General features: G+C 36.0%; 1 protein-coding gene across 6 annotated transcripts in view; it reads right to left on the reverse strand.

Moving 5' to 3' along the window:
* Window positions 1–17,375, reverse strand: part of LOC149827776 (ion channel POLLUX-like protein, putative (DUF1012)) — a 135,209-nt gene extending 117,834 nt beyond the window's left edge. For 2 of the 6 annotated variants that reach the window (XM_090019620.1, XM_090019615.1), the window contains exons 1-3: window positions 17,045–17,375; window positions 16,122–16,255; window positions 2,611–2,699 (exon numbers count right to left, since the gene is read on the reverse strand). In XM_090019620.1, the coding sequence (XP_089875746.1) occupies window positions 2,611–2,699; window positions 16,122–16,255; window positions 17,045–17,127 (306 nt within the window). In that variant the 5' untranslated portion in view covers window positions 17,128–17,375. Of the gene's footprint in view, window positions 1–2,610; window positions 2,709–16,121; window positions 16,256–17,044 lie in introns of all 6 variants that reach the window. The other 4 variants (XM_090019619.1, XM_090019617.1, XM_090019618.1 and 1 more) reach the window with 4 other exon arrangements.
* Window positions 17,376–18,074: the final 699 nt, after the last annotated feature.

Genomic DNA, 18,074 nt, shown 5'->3' on the forward strand with positions numbered 1-18,074 from the left:
ACTAGAAAATCTGGAAATTTATAAGGATAAATGAAATTTACACATGTTAATCTAACCCTTATTTATGTGTACATTGCCCCTAAGGTCACATAAATAAAAAACTGTATGTGTTCTCAGCACTTACTTGGAAAACACATACTTGCCACACCAAAATATTTAAGACACACCACACATAAATAGAACTTTTTTTTTTAAACACGTGACCCAGCCGACCCAGTCGGCTGGGTCTAGCACACAGCCGGACCCACCAAACCGACCTAGTTGGCTGGGTCAGGTACTCAGCCCAGCCGAACAAGTCGGCTGGGGCTGACTGCCCCAGGGCTCAGCCAACTAGGGTCGGTAGCGCCATTACATGGCATAAAAAAAAAATTAAACTTCACTTTCTTTTTTCAAACATGCCGAGCCGATTACTCAGCTGGGCTCGGCTGCCCACAAAGCCCGAACTGTCAGGCCAACCGAACTGGGTTCGGCTGGTCTGATGGCCAGCCCAAAAAAAATACATATATATTTTTTTGAAACTATCCCAGGCCGAGTGGCTGGTCTGGCAGTGACTGTCAGGACTGCCAGCCTAATGGCTGGTCTGGCAGGGCCGAGTCCTGCCCCAACCGAGCCCAGCTCGGTTGGGCTGCCTGGTCGTCGCTGCAACATATACATAAAAAAATTTTGATGTTGTTGACAGCAAGCCCACGAAAACACATTAAAAAGAAGCTTCAGAACATCGGGCCTACTTAATGCATAAAAAGAAAACCCAGTATACCTGTACATGAAACTTTTTGCATAAGGTATACATGTATAAATCAAGTACACTTAAATTCATAAGGTACACCACCTGTTTATGCAATAAATATCATTTATTATCATATACAGACATGCAGCCACGTTTTGCTTGGTTATATTCAGATTTCACATGCACTGACAATTCATAACATGGCCCTTTTATGAAAATCGGCAATACTAGAGTGTGCACACATAATCCACTATATTTTTCATGGATTAAAATTTTTTTACCATAAAAATTACTTCCACATGTATGTTATTCCATAATAACTTTCAAGAAAACGAAAATACATGGATTCCATCCATGGATCTTAGAGTAAACGTTTAGATTTACTCATTCACATAGTTTTACACTAAAATACCGCATGGAAATCGAATCCATATTCCTTTTCTCACTCAAATCAAAAGAGAAACCCGTACCATGAATCCGAGATGAAGAAAACAATGGTAGATATTGAAAACGTGGGTAAATGGTTGGAGATGGCCCAAACTCCTCTTCTTCCTCCTTTTTCCTCTTTTTTCCTCACTTTATCTCTCATTTTTTTCCTTCACTTTCTCTTTTCTCTCTCTCTTTTTGTGGTCTTTTTATAGGCCCCATAGGGGAGGTTGCCCCTCCTTCTCCAAGGCTTTTAAAATGGGCTGGAGAGAGAGCCTTCCTTTATTAAGACTCTTTCTCTCTCCTTTGTTTCCAATTTTTTTAAAACTCTCCAAGTTTGACTTTTCAAAACTTGGTTTAAAAAGGGACTCTAAGTCTCTCAACCTTCCTAGATGTTTCTAGAGATGGTTAAGGGCTCTTGCAAGAGTACTAAACAAACATAAAAATACAATTTTGAAATTACATTAAATTAATTAATCAATTATTTATTTAATATTAAATTACAAATAAATTTTTGAAAGTTTCCAAAAATTACCAAAATAATGTGGGAGGCTTCTTAACATGATTAAACTCAAATTTAAAGGTTTTAGATGAATTTAAAGTTGAAAAAATCATTGGGCATGGATTTGGATTTGAATCCAAATCCATCTCTGAAATCCAAATGGGTTTTGAACTGGATCAAACCCAGATTAATATGGGTCTTGGATAGAGTCCAAATCTATATGAATTTGGATCAAATCCATCAGAACCGGTCTGATCCAAGTCCGAATTCAACCCGACAAACTGCTCAATTTTTAAAAAACTCGATTTTCAGCTCAACCGTAGTCCGAATCAAGAAAAATAAAATATCGTTGAGCATAAAATTCTGAGACGCATCCAACGACATATAACACGAATATCAAATTCCGAATTTTGCCCAAAAATAACCTGAATTTTGCTCAAATTTCACTTGAATTTAAAGGTCAAGAATAAAACTTTTTTTCACGTTTCGACTGGCTCGTCTCGACCTTATCGATGACACCTGGGCCAAGCCCAGACTTAAAAGCATCAATCTAAAATCGAGGCTCAAACGATTTTTCTCCCATACTTCGCCAAATTTTCAAAAATCTCATAAAATGACTAAGTATGAAAATACGCGATATTACAAACTTAGCCAACAAATACCATCATCTTAGACAAAGAAAAAAATAGGTAACATCAAGGCTAAGTTTTAGATGAGCAAATGAACACAAAGTAATTACATTAAAATGATAGTGCTGATGAACTTAGAAGAACAAAGTTCCAAAGAAGATCTGTAGACTGCAATGAAGGCTTAAATATTCAAGCAACTGCAGTAACCGATTATGCGGGAATACTTATCTTTAGGTAAAATGAGACTCATCCCAAATATGATAATTAACTGTTGCCACCCAAAATGCTTTGGTTCAAGGACAGAACATTGAAGAATAATCACATACCTCACTTTGCAAGGGCTTCATATTTCTTAAAGGTGATGGACCAGATGTCCAAGCATCTTCTTTCCTTTTATCATTTCCCAGTAGTTTACCTGAAGTTTCTTTAGCCAAAACAACATGAACAATATAAAAATCATTAGTAATCATATACATGTTTATACTTTCAAAACGCTAATTTGTAGCAAGAGTTTGATTACCCACATTCTTCAATAACCATTACATACAAACCACTGTAGTTACTCTGCACATTTGAAAAGGCTTTTTTTTACATGCAAAATAGTATGTTTTATGTTTAATCACTATGGTTTCATAGATAAGGATGGTATTAACTCTATTTGCAGATGAATGGTTTCTTTGCGGGTTGAATGTTACATGAAACTCGAACTTCACTGACAAGATGAAGTTCAAGTTTTTATAAAACATAGCCGGGAAGCAGGTTCTTGGCATTTACTTTATTTGAGAATCATCAAAGTATTCCGCTTCAACTTAACTTGGAAAAGCAACTTGTGCACTTGCACACCCTGACCAGATAGATAGATATTTACAACAATGAAAAGAAACCAAGACAAGAAAGAGAAGAAACAATTGAACGAGAGAAAACAACAAAAAAATCAAGAGGCAAATTGATGAACCCAAGCTTGTCCATGGAGAAAGGGACTCTAATACCATGAAAATCCAGCCATAGACACATTAGGTATCAGGAAGAAGAAGAAAGAAGAGAATGTGATCTTGAATTTTAATATTTTCCACTTATGTGAGGGATGGCACCCATGTTACCTAGACACTAATAAAAGTATCGGTGACAGAAACGAGTACAAAGTGTCAGCCATGTCAAACTTTGAAATTTTAAATATGCGGACAGAGCTATATACATACATTATATATATATATATATATATATATATATATATATATATATTAAAAAATTTATTATAAACTTTCATTTATGGTTGAAGAGAGATACTTCTTTATCTTCTAAGTGTCTATACACCACACATGGAGTGTCCAACACTTGATACACCCATATCTAGTATGTCCAATAGTATTGGATTTTGAAGTTTGAAAATAGCCATGTCCAAGCTGTGTCATAAGTGTTGGTGTTGGTGTCAGTGTCGAACATAGTTGCACATGGACAGACTGGACCTCTAGGAGTGATCAGATAACATAGGGTGGAACCTATCAACTTTTTTATCTTTACGAAGTGGACCCTAATTAGGGAATGTATAAGGATATTGAAACCATCTAAATAGTGTGAGAATTTACAAATGTGCCACATATAGGCAACACAATGACTGCAATTGTTACAAACATGTCACCTATAAGTGGCATGAGAACCAATCCAAATTATGATAATGCCACCTAGAACTAACAGTATTTAGCACCATAGTTGCAAAAACGAAAATCTAAATTGAGAAACTGTTGAGAGCAAGTACAAAGCAGTATGAGAAATTGTTTCGGAACCAATACGTGAAATCATGTGTGTGAAAATGTCTACGAAGAGACAATACATATATAAACATAAATACTTTACAAAAGATGTGCACGAAGACACTCACACAACACTTGAACAACTACACACAAATGCGTAAAAATAGCAAGCATGCACTAAGGCATGTGCTTCAATAAAAAGAAGAATGCTTGAGACTCTCAAGCTTATAAATTACAAAGGGGGAACACCCCTATTTATACAAGCAAAAAGGACCACATGGGGGGGCTCCCAAAGGAGTCGTTGAGGAGCCCCCTGTAATGAGATATTGCGGAAATATAAAGAGCGCATACAAGCACATACAACAATGAATAAAAGAGAAAATATCACAAGTCCACGAAGGGACAATACAAGCACAAGCCTTTAAGAAGGCAACAATATACAAAGCCTCTTATTGAAAAGAGAGAGGAGCTCTCCAAGATGAAAATACACAAGGGGATCACCCCTATTTATACAAGAGAAGGAGGAGGAAAAAGGAGGGCCAAAGTGCCTCAAAAGGAGAGCCAAAAGGGGGCTCCCATAGAGTCGTTGGGGGCTCCAACGACTTCTATGTTGGAGCCCCTTTTGGTCCTCAAAAATAATAAAAAAAGAAATGAAAAAATAAAAAATAAAAATTACATTTGATCAAAAAAGAAAAAATAGTTGTTTTCTAAAACAACTGTGAAATTACAAAAATACCCCTATCGGGTATTGATGTAATAAACGGAATATATATATATATATATATATATATATATATATATATATATATATATATATATATATATGTATATATATATATATAATAGGTACATTTTAACACCCCCCTCAAACTTTACGGGGGAAGGACGGAAAGTTTGCCGAGAAGAAACATGAACCGAGGAGCCGGAAGAGCTTTAGTGAAGAAGTCTGCCAACTGATATTCTGAAGTGACATATGGCAGAGCAATAGTTCCTCGTAAAAATTCGTCACGAACATAGTGGCAATCCATTTCGATATGCTTCGTACGTTCATGAAAAGTATGATTGCTTGCAATATAGATGGCACTCTTATTGTCGCAACACAGCTTGGAGGCTTCAGTAATATCAACTCCCATATCTTTAAGCAAACTGCGAAGCCATACAAGTTCCATTGTTGTGGTTGCCATTGCCCGGTACTCAGCTTCAGTGGATGATAGTGAAACTTTCTGCTGCTTCTTGCATCGCCAGGCAATCAATGAGTCCCCTAAAAAGACACAAAAACCAGTAGTTGAGACTCGATCATTGTGATTACCTCCCCAATCTGCATCAGTATAAGCAAGAAGATTCAAAGGAGAAGAGGAGGATAGAAATAGCCCTTTATTGATGGTATTCCGAATGTAGCGAATGATTCGGAGAACCGCACTCATATGCACGGTTGTAGGAGCATGCTGAAATTGACTGACTGAGTGAACCGCATGAGTGATATCTGGTCTGGTGATGGTTAAATATGTAAGAGACCCAATGAGTTGTCGGTACGGTGTAGGATCTTCCAGAAGAACCCCATCCTCTAACCGTAACTTGGCATTAATAACCTCGGGAGTCTCTACCTTCTTATCATCAGAAATCCCAGACTTAGAACATATATCTGCAGCAAGCTTCATCTGTGACAAAATATATCCTCTAGGAGAATATGCAACCTCAATTCCAAGAAAATATCTGAGAAAACCTAAATCAGACATATCAAAATTATCTTTTAACATATTTTTAACATTAATAATACTACTTTGATCATTTCCAGTGATAATCATATCATCAACATAAAGCAACAAAATTACGATACTAGAACCTGCATTTTTAACAAAAAGAGCAGTGTCAGTATAACAAGAATGAAATCCTAATTTTATCATGATATCACTAAAACGATCATACCAAGCCTTAGGAGCTTGTTTAAGACCATATAATGCCTTTAAAAGCCGAAGTGTTTGACCTTGCTTAATATTTATTCCGGGTGGTGGATCCATATAAACTTCTTCACTTAAACTTCCATTTAAAAAAGCATTTTTTACGTCAAGTTGATAAATAGGCATTTTTTGGTTGATGCGACAGCTATTAAGGTTCTGACACTTGTCATACGAGCTACGGGGGCGAATGTTTCTTCGTAATCAATACCATATTCTTGGGAGTATCCCTTAGCAACCAATCTTGCTTTATATCGTTCCAAAGAGCCATCGCTTTTAGTTTTAACTTTGAAGACCCAACGACAACCAATAGGTTTTTTGTGTGAGGGTAGATCAACTACTTCCCAAGTATTGGCCTTTTTTAAAGCATTTAGTTCAACTTGCATTGCTTCAACCCAATGAGGTATAGATTTAGCTTGATTATAGTGGGTTGGTTCAAAATAAGAGTGTAGAGTTATCAAACATGCCCGATAGTTGGGAGTTAAAGAGTCATAGGAGACAAACCTATTTGGGGGTATTGATATTCTAGAAGAATGCCTAACTTGTGGTTCCTCAATGGATTCGGAAATTTGAGAGTATTTTTCGAGGGCACTAATAGGTTTTTCTTGATTTCTTCTTGAGTAAACATTTATATTGGCATTGCTATCATGAACATTTGTATTTGAATTATTATCATTTGAGAGTGTTATGTCAAGAGGGGATACCTCGTGAGTGTCATCTATGTTTTCAAGAGAATCTTCTTGTATGTCATCAATAAGATCATATAAGAATACATAATCAATTTCATTTGTCTCTTCTATTTTATCAAAACCGTTTTCTTCTTCGAGAAATGTTACATCTTTTGAAACATATAGTTTATCATTCTTAAAATCATAACATCTATACCCTTTTTTATTTTCACCATATCCAAAAAATACACATTCAATTGCTTTGGGAGATAACTTATCCCTTTTATGTAGTAGGACAAAACATTTGCAACCAAAAATACGAAGTCGATTAAAATCGGGTGAAAACTTAAAGAGTTTCTCATAGGGAGAAGCATTTTTTAACTTAGAAGAGGGCATTCTATTGATTAGATAGGTTGAGGTAAGAACGGCTTCCGCCCAAAAATTTTTTGGAATATTTCTAGACACAAGCAATGCTCTAGCGGTTTCTATAATGTGCCTATGTTTCCTTTCCGCTAGGCCATTTTGTTGAGGAGTCCTAGGACATGACTTTTGATGACAAATGCCATTTTGGTTTAAATAGTTTTGGAATTCGTGAGATAAGTATTCACCACCGGAATTGGATCTTAAAATAGATATGTTACTTTGAAATTGATTTTGAACCTTTTTATGAAAATCTTTAAAGAAAGTAAATACTTCCGACTTATGACTAAGGAAATAAATCCAAACATACCGAGTAAAGTCATCAACAAACGTAACATAATATGAATAACCCCCTTTAGACATAACCGGAGAAGGACCCCAAACATCCGAATGCATCAATTCAAAAGGCCTTGATGAGAAAAAAGATCTAGTTGGAAAAGGAATAGACTTCATTTTTCCAAAAATGCAATCTTTGCAATTAATTTCTTTTTCCTTACAAAATTTGTTTCCAAAAGGAAAGAGATACATTTTGGAATAACTTGGATGACCAAGTCTTTTATGCCAAGTTTCCATATTTTTTTCTTGGACATAAGAACAAAAAAAGTTTGTAGGGAGATCAAGATGGTCCATATAATAGAGGTCTCCCTTTCTATGGCCTTGCCCAATCCGCTTCCCGGACCGGAGATCCTGCACAAAGCAACCATTAGATGAGAAAGATATTTCACATCCATGGTCGGCAATTTGAGAAACCGAAAAAAGGTTTAAATTTAATTTGGGAACAACTCTTACTTTTAAAACACAAAAATTTTGAGAATCTTTAAAAGAGCCAATACTTGAAATTTTCAAAAAAGTTCCATCGGCCGTTGAGACACAAGAGTCCTTTGAATTGATGCAAACATCACTAAGTGCATTCTCATGAGGGGTCATATGAAAAGAAGCTCCGGAATCAAGGATCCAAGAATACGTACCGGGTGATGATGTCGAAGCAATGGCCGCACCCGATGTGGAGGAAGAAACTTTAAGCATTTGTTGGAGAGCCATAGATATTTGTCCAAGAGTTTCTTTAATGTCATTGTTTTTGCCTTCATCTTCTTTGGAGGTGGTTTCTTCAAGAGAGGCTACTTTAGGCTTGAAGGCTCCCATAAGCTTTGGACAAACGGGTCTAATGTGACCCGGCTCATTGCAATAATGACAAACAATCATTTTTCTTCCTCCATTGTAGTTCCCTTGTTTCCCAAAATGAGGAGGCTTATAGGTTCTAACATTGTTACCCGGTTTGGATACGGCAATGACTTCATCAACATGCTTACTCATGCCAAGCCTTGTCTCCTCTTGAGTGATTTCGGCAATAGCATCCTCAATAGGAGGAAAAATAGATCTATGGAGAAGTGAGAATCTCACTTGCTCAAATTCGGGGCGTAGCCCAAAAAGAAATTGAAACAATCGCTCTTGTTCCATTTGTTTTTGTCTTAAATCAACATCTTCCATAGAAACCCACTTTGGCTCTAAAAGAGCCAATTCATCCCATAGTGGGTTAAGGGCACTATAGTAGTCTTGAATGCTAGAATCACCTTGCTTGGTGGTTCTAACTTTTTTTTGCAAAAAGTATGCTCTTGCAAGATCCTTTTGGGTATACATACCCCTCATAAAGGACCAAGCCTCATTGGCTCGACGAAATTTAGCTATATTAGCACATACCTTAAGCTCCACATTGTTCATAAACCACGCAAGGATTTTTGCGTGATTGCTTTCCCAATCTTCTACTTCCTTTTGATGATTTTCAATGGCCTTGAGACGAGCATCTCCCTCAAGAGCTTTTTCTTGATCTTCTTCCATTTTTGTGAGCATAAGCTTAGGTTCCGGAACGGTCCCCATGACATAACCCCAAAGCTTCTTCCCTTTGAGATTATTCTCCATTGCCGATGCCCACATCATATAGTTCTTTCCATTGAGTTTGAAAGAAAGATCAATCTTTGTCTCCATGATGTTGCCAAGAAGTGAGAAGATGTCCACCAAAATAAGAGATACACGAACCACACCTTTCCTTCAAGAATCGAGTGGCTCTGATACCATGTAATGAGATATTGCGGAAATATAAAGAGTGCATACAAGCACATACAACAATGAATAAAAGAGAAAATATCACAAGTCCACGAAGGGACAATACAAGCACAAGCCTTTAAGAAGGCAACAATATACAAAGCCTCTTATTGAAAAGAGAGAGGAGCTCTCCAAGATGAAAATACACAAGGGGATCACCCCTATTTATACAAGAGAAGGAGGAGGAAAAAGGAGGGCCAAAGGGCCTCAAAAGGAGAGCCAAAAGGGGGCTCCCATAGAGTCGTTGGGAGCCCCCAACGGTCACATTTGTGACCGTTGGGGGCTCCAACGACTTCTATGTTGGAGCCCCTTTTGGTCCTCAAAAATAATAAAAAAAGAAATGAAAAAATAAAAAATAAAAATTACATTTGATCAAAAAAGAAAAAATAGTTGTTTTCTAAAACAACTGTGAAATTACAAAAATACCCCTATCGGGTATTGATGTAATAAACAGAATATATATATATATATATAATAGGTACATTTTAACACCCCCAACGGTCACATTTGTGACCGTTGGGGACCCCCAATGACTCTATTGGGAGGCCCCCAATGTGATTCGACATTTAAGAATAGAAAAAATAAAAAGAATAGAAAAGAAAATAAAAAAGAAATTACAAGCATTATTCCAAGTGGAATATGCATAAAAAAGGAAATTACAGAAATACCCTTTCGAGTATTAAGGACAAATATATATATATATATATATATATATACACACACACAAAGATACGCATACATACATAGCATATATGTATCTCTCTCTCTCTCTCTCTCTCTCTCTCTCTCTCTCTCTCTATATATATATATATATATATATATATATATATATATATATATATACTTACAATGTTAGTTTGCAATTATATTTTAACACCCCCCCTCAAACTTACGGTGCGATAACCGCAAGTTTGCCAAGAATGAAGTGAAATCTGGGCGAGCAAAGAGCCTTAGTGAAGAAATCCGTCAGTTGATACTCAGACGTCACGTACAGAAGATCAATGACCTTCTTCAAGTATTTTTCCCTGACATAGTGGCAGTCCATTTCTATATGCTTTGTTCGCTCATAAAAAGTGTGATTCTTGGCAATATAAATTGCGCTCTTGTTGTCGCAACATAACTTGGTTGGTTCTCTAATGAAAACGCCCATATCTTCTAGAAGACACCGAATCCATACAATTTTCATTGTGGTGGACGTCATGGCTCTATATTCTGCTTTGGTGGAGGACAGAGAAACCTTCTGTTGTTTTTTACATCGCCAAGAAATCAGACTCACCTAAGAAGACACAAAAAACAGTGGTGGAGTGACGATTATTAGGGTCACCTCCCCAATCTGAGTCAGTATAGAAAATTAACTTTAATTCAAAAGAAGAAGACAAGAATACTCCCTTATTTACAATTCGTTTTAAATATCTGTTGATACGAAGCACAACACTCATGTGAACGGTTGTAGGAGCATGCTGGAACTGACTGGCAATGCGAATTGCATGAGACAAATCAGGTTGAGTGATGCTAAGGTAAATCAACGAGCCTACCAGTTGCCAGTAAGGAGTAGGATCGGTTAGAAGGATCCCGTCATCGATCTTCATTTTTGAGCCAACTATTTCAGGAGTTTCGCAAACTTTGTCATCGAAAATTCCTGACCTGTCAATAATCTCGCAGGCAAGTTTAGATTGAGATAAAAAATAACCACGTGGAGAATAAGCAACCTCAATTCCAAAAAAAAGTATGTCAGAAAACCTAAATCTGACATCTCAAATTTTGAAGTCAAGACGGACTTAATTCCCTTGACTCCTTGAACATCATCACCTATAATTAACATATCATCAACATAGAGCAATAATATCATAATCTCTGCATCAGATCTTCTAGTAAATAATGCAGTATCAGTATAACAAGAAGAAAATCCATTTTCTAGCATTACACTGTTAAATCTATCATACCAGGCTTTGGGAGCCTGTTTCAAACCATAGAGAGCTTTTCGAAGGCGAAGAACTTTATCTTTAGGAATCTTCATGCCTGGTGGGGCATCCATATAAACTTCTTCGTTAAGATCACCATTTAAAAAGGCATTTTTCACATCCATTTGAAAAATGTTTCAGTTTTTTATAAACGCAATAGTAATAAGACATCTAACTGTAACCATTCGGGCTACAGGAGCAAAAGTTTTTTCATAATCAATACATATTCTTAGCCATACTCTTTTGTGACTAAGCGAGCTTTGTATCTCTCCAGAGATCCATCACTCTTAGTCTTAAGTTCTTAACCTTAAATACCCAACGACAACCTATAGTTTTCTTTCCAATAGGTAGAGTTTGGAATTCCCATGTCTCAGCTTTCCTAAGAGCATTGAGTTCATTTTGCATAGCTTCTTGCCATTCTATACATTTTTTAGCTTCTTCAAAATTTCTTGGTTCAAAGTAAGAATGAATAGCACTAAGACAAGCTCTATATCTCGGTGAAAACGAATCAAAAGAGACAAATCGAGTTGGAGGTCTCCTATTTCTTTCAGATCTTATGTGATCAAGAGTGGGAACAGACTCACTATATTGATCAATAGCACTTCTGAAAATATCTCAATTTCTACGAGAATAGGTTATTGGGTCACTTGAAATTCTGCCTTGTTGAATATTGGGTGAGTTAAGTTCATCAATATCTTCTCTATTTTCCCCATCATGATTTGATGATACTTCATCATCACTAGACATATCATCATTACTAGACAATAAGTCAAATGAGAAAGAATAATCAGTATTTTCCTAGTAGAAAATATTTCTTTCGAATCCACTCTCATTTTCTAAGAAAGTCACATTTCTTGAGACATATAACTTATCATTTCTAAGGTCATAACATCGAAACCCTTTTTGAGTTTTGGAATATCCAAGAAAGACGCAAGGAATAGCCTTGGGAGAGAGTTTGTCATTCTTATCAGTAAGTATAAAACACTTACAACCAAAGACTCGTAACCTATTATAATTAGGTTTCATCTTATGTAAAACTTCAAAAGGAGAGATCTTTCCCAAATTCCTAGAAGGTAAGCGATTTATGAGATATACTGAAGCAAGGGTTGCCTCGGCCCAAAAGTTTTTAGGAATATTTTGGGATATAAGAAGGGTTCTAGTGGTCTCAATGATGTGTCTACGTTTCCTCTCGGCCAACCCATTTTGTTGAGGGGTTTTAGGACAAGACCTTTGGTCAACAATACCACTATCCTCAAGATATTTTTTAAAATTATTGGAGAGATATTCTCCTGCAGAATCACTTCTAAATATCTTTATGTTGTTGTTGAATTGATTCATGATCATTACATGAAAGGATTTGAAGCACGAAAAAAACTTCATGCTTATAGTTGAGAAAATAAATTCATGAATATCTAGAAAAGTCATCCACAAAGATTACATAGTAAGAAAAACCTCCTTTTGAGACAATAGGTGCAGGTCCCCAAACAACTGAATGAACAATTTTGAAAGGTTTAGAAGAGAACATAGTTCTTTGCTCAAAAGGTAAACTTTGCATTTTCCCGAGAATACAATCATTACAAGAAAATGAACTTTTACAGAGATCTTTTGCAAAATGTAAATAAGACAACTTGGTGATGTTAGGATGACCAAGCCTTTTGTGGAACACATTTACATCTTTGTGTCGGGCAACATTACAAAAAAAAATGGAATTTGAAGAGAGTCCATATAGTACAAGTCTCCCTTCCTGAACCCTTTCCCAATCAATTTTCCGGACCGGCGATCCTGTATTGAACATTTATCAAAAGAAAATTTAATATCGCAACCATGGTTCGAGAGTTGAGAAACAAAGAGAAGGTTTAAGTTTATCTTAGGTATAAATCTGATTTTTGGAATAAAAAAATCTTGAGTTTCAAATTTTCTATGCCTTTAATTTCAAGAGAGGTTCCATCCGCAGTGGAAACAAAAGATGGTAAAATATTTTTTGAATAATCGGAAAGAGAATATATGTTTGGGGACATATGAAAAGATGCACCGGAGTCCAAAAGCCAAGAAACTTTACCTGAAAGGGAAGTGGACCGGAGGTAGCTCCCTTGAGGAGAGGTTGATTTGATTAAGTGAAAGAGATCCACTTGAAGATGCCTCCTCCTTTTGCGGCATATAGGTGGTTGCCATGGCTAGAAGTCTCTTCTATTTAGGGCATATAGGTTTGATATGCCCCGGTTCTTTACAAAAATGGCAAAAAAATTTGCTATAGTCCTTCTTTCCCCTTTGCCCACTATTTCCTTCTTGATTTTGTGGTTTGAAATGAGGAGGACAATAGGCTTTTATATTGTTTCCGGGTCTTGATACGGCATTGACCCCATCATTTTCTTCATAATTAGAAGGAACAACAAATACATTTGATCCTTGTTTACTTATACCCATACGGGTCTCTTCACCGCTTAATTTGGTAAGAACATCCTCAAGAGAGGGGGGAGTAAATGAAGATAAAAGAGACTACCTTATTTGCTCAAATTCGGGCCTTAGCCCATTCAAAAAGTTGAAGAACCGATCTTCTTCAAGTTGCTTGTGACGGAGTTCAACTGCTTCTTCACTCCATTTTGGTTCGAGCATAGCAAGCTCATCCCAAACAGAAGAAAGGTCGGCGAAATATTCTCTAATAGTCATGTCGCCTTGTTGAAGAGTAAGAGCCTTCTTTTGAAGATAGTATTTATGGGAAAGATCCCTTGAGGTATACATTTTTTCAAGATAATACCATGCTTCCGAAGCTTTCTTGAACTTAATAATATTGGCATTAATCTTGGTTTCAACCGACGAAAAAATCTAAGAAAGAATCTTAAAATTCTTCATTTCTCATTCGTCATGTTTCTTGGAATAATCTTCAAGAGCTTTTGCTCTTTCATCCCCTTCAAGAATCTTAATTTCTCCATCTTTAACAATAGTAATTTTCGGTTCGGGTTCCGGGATTGTGCCTTGCACATAACCCCATAAACCTTTCCCTTTTATGTGAGCCTCTATGTTCCCAGCCCAAACATGATAGTTGAAACCATTTAGTTTAAAGCCGAGAGCAAAGGAGGACTCTTTTTTTCCCATTAGGGAGTAAAGATAGAGGGAGAAATACGTACCAAAATGATGCCTTTAAGTCTTACTTACACAAGATTCTTGTAAAATATTGGAGAAGCAAGATCCACCACTTCAATCTTCAAAATACAGAAGGCATGCTTTTCGAGGCACTCGAAAAATGAATAATCCCATGATCCTCTATCACCAACTTGGCTCTGATACCATGTAAAAATGTCTACGAAGAGAATACGTATACAATCACAAATACTTTACAAAAGATGTGCACGAAGGCACTCACACAACACTTGAACAACTCCGCACAAATGTGTAAAAATAGCAAACATGCACTAAGGCATGTGTTTCAATAAAAAGAAGAATGCTTGAGCCTCTCAAGCTTATAAATTACAAAGGGGGAACACCCCTATTTATACAAGCAAAAGGGACCACATGGGGGGCTCCCAAAGGAGTCATTGGGGAGCCCCCAACGGTCACATTTGTGACCATTGGGGGGCCCCAACGACTCTATTGGGAGGCCCCCAATGTGATTCGACATTTAAAAAAAATAGAAAAAAAAATAAAGAAGAAATTACAAGCATTATTCCAAGTGGAATATGCATAAAAGGAGAAATTACAGAAATACCCTTTTGGGTATTAAGGACAAATATATATACACATAAAGATACGCATACATACATAGCATCTCTCTCTCTCTCTCTCTCTCTCTCTCTCTCTCTCTCTCTCTCTCTCTCTCTCTCTCTCTCTCTCTCTCTCTCTCTCTCTCTCTCTATATATATATATATATATATATATATATATATATATATATATACTTACAATGTTGGTTTGCAATTACATTTTAACAATGTGAACATAAGAATCAAGATTCTTAAGAGAAACGAGATTCCTAAGGGAATCAAGATTCCTGAATATGAGAACCCAGATTCCAATCAAGATTCTCAGTCATAAATATTGAGATTCTTGTGTAAGAATAAGATTCTCATGTTGAGGGAATCAAGACTCCTAATTATAGAAATTAGGATTCTTAACAAAATCGGGATTCCCATGTCACAAAATCAGGATTCATGAACATAGGAATAGGGATTCACATGACATGGGAATCATGATTCCTATAGTTAAGAATCATGATTCCTATGCTTCTTAGGAATCATGATTCCTACTGGTTCTAAGCACTTCTGGTAACTACGGTCAGCACTAGTATTACATTGATGCCATTTCCCCCCAGCCACCACATTATATGGATGGAATTACCTCTATGTGGTGCATCTTAATGATCAGAATGAGGAGAATAATTAGCATTAGCAAATTAATGTAAATTTATGTATAAATAGAAGTAGACAATTGTTCTTATTCTTTATTCGCGAGCATATAATATTCTCCTTGGAATACCAAATAACCAACCTTTGTATCTCTTCTGATAAATTCTAATTCAAATACAATCATATGGATGGAATTACCTCTATGTGGTGCATCTTAATGATCAAGCTGAGGAGAAGAATTAGCATTAGCAAATTAATGTGAACTTATGTATAAATAGAAGTAGACAAATGTTCTTATTCTTTATTCTCGACCATATAATATTCTCCTTGGAATACCAAATAACCAACCCTTGTATCCCTTCTGATAAATTCTCATTCAAATACAATGTCCCATATAGAGGATCTTCTCTTCCACCACATGTTCCAACTTCTTCAACAAAACTTGCACATAATTCAATTGCCTAGGGTTTGGCACTTTAGCCCATGAAAATAGATATGTATTATGTAATCCGTGAACTTAGTCCTTTTTTGTGCCGATTGTGTTTCATTGACAGGAAAACTGCAATGTTACAAACTATCCAACCATGACATGACTGATCAATGCTACAAAATATTGAAATGAAATGGCCATATCATATTTACGTGCAAAAGCAATTCGTTCGAGCTCACCACCACCACCTGTTAAATGCAACTTGGTCGAAGTACAATATATTCTCCGCCCACAGAGTGGTACCAACATAGGATGCATCCCCCACCAACATAATGGCGCCAACGTCCTGAAAATAAGCACATTCTGCCAATCACACAGTATAACAACCGTTGCCTTGATGAAAGCAGAAAATCATAAAGAAGACTGTCATAATACCCAACAGAATGTAGGTTCATGAAAGTAATAGCCCTTCCGTGGAATAAAGAGCTGTATTTGTGATTTACATGAAATACAAAACCATATTCCACAAAAGAATTGAACAAGGAGCATCTTTAGGTAATCTTTACAAATGCAGTTTCCTCCTCTTTTTGTGGGATATGAATTCCTGGGATCAACTTTTAGTTCCATACATACAAAAGATGCTAATAAATAATATGAAAGTAACACACACCGGAATCACAAATTTCTTCTTACTATCAAGAAAATTTTAAAACAAAAACAATAAATAATGAGAAAATTTATGAAAAAGAATCTATCTCAACATAGACAAATTTCATAACAAATAAGAAACATCAGCAAACCGTGGGAACCACATTTTGAATAAACTAAAACAAAGGTAAGCACGCCACTATATACTGGTTCGAAGCAGATGTCAAAAATATCGTTTTTAAGCTAAAAACTTACTAAAGAAGATTAAAAATGAACCAATTATATACTGATTCGAATCCGATGTAGAAAATATCGTTTTAAGCTAAAAACTAACTAAAAACACCAAAACTGATCAAAATCATCCAGAAAGACAAATTGGGTATCTCCGAAATCTTTGGATTAGGCAAAAAATGATCAGAAAAAATAAATAACTACCAACAGAAGAACCAAAATTGAGATTCGATTTCGTGTACGTGTGAATCAATACCGTGGGTGGGAATGACCCGGCCTGGTGATGATCGGAAATAGCGGGGGCCTAGTGGACGGCGATGTCTGTAGACCCGGAATCATTGTGAAAGAGAGAAAATAGATCTTTAGGCTCACCCTTGGTGAGGAATCGGAGACTGGAGGTGTGCAGGGCTCATCGTTGTTTTCTTATAGTAAGAGAGGTGTTTTTTTTCTTATCCGTTCCTTAGTTGTCTTGGAGGAATGACCGTCAGAAAAGCGAGTGGAAAGAATTTTCCCACTCCGGGTGATCCAACTTCTCTCTCTCGCTCGGAGAAAAAAGGGCAAACTCTCTCGTTCTCTCTCCGCCTGTTGGAAACATAAACGACTAATTTCATAATTTAAAAAAAAAAATCTTCAAAAAGTTATTATATAATGAATTTAACAGCAGATGTTTGGCGTGGGAGTTGCCCATGGCATGCCTGAGTGGTTGTGAGAAGGCGCCGGATCAAACCGCTGACGCATGGATGTGTCCGCAGCATAGTGACAAAAGTTTAAAACTGCAAAATCTTTGGAGGAAGCGATTTTAAATTTTTTTCATAAATCTTGCATTTTTGGGGCAAAATTTTGAGAATGAAAAATATATTAAAATATTAAAAATAAATTTTATAAGAAAATATAAATAAAACACATTTAAAAATAAAAATCTTGAGGGTTTTCATGATACATATTTTTTTAAAATATAAATATTGTGATATTTGTCAAGGTCATAGTGACAAATATCACGAGATTTATGAAAATCTCATGATAACATCATGAGAAATTGCCTCAACGTTTAAAACGGCAATTTCCCACAAGATTTTTAAAATATCACGAGATTTATGAAAAAACATAAATACCACTATTTAAATGTGATATTTATGTTTTAAACTGCTATTTATTGTGAAAAAAAATATGTATTTTTTTATTTTTAAATAATTTTTACTAATATTTTCTTATAAAAATAATTTTTAGATTTTTTAATTAGTTTTTTATTGCCAAGATTTTGCCAAAAATTGCAAGATTTATGGAAT

The sequence above is a fragment of the Nuphar pumila genome, chromosome 10 (assembly GCF_984573655.1).
Source record: "Nuphar pumila chromosome 10, dmNupPumi1.hap1.1, whole genome shotgun sequence".
Taxonomy (NCBI): Eukaryota; Viridiplantae; Streptophyta; class Magnoliopsida; order Nymphaeales; family Nymphaeaceae; genus Nuphar; species Nuphar pumila.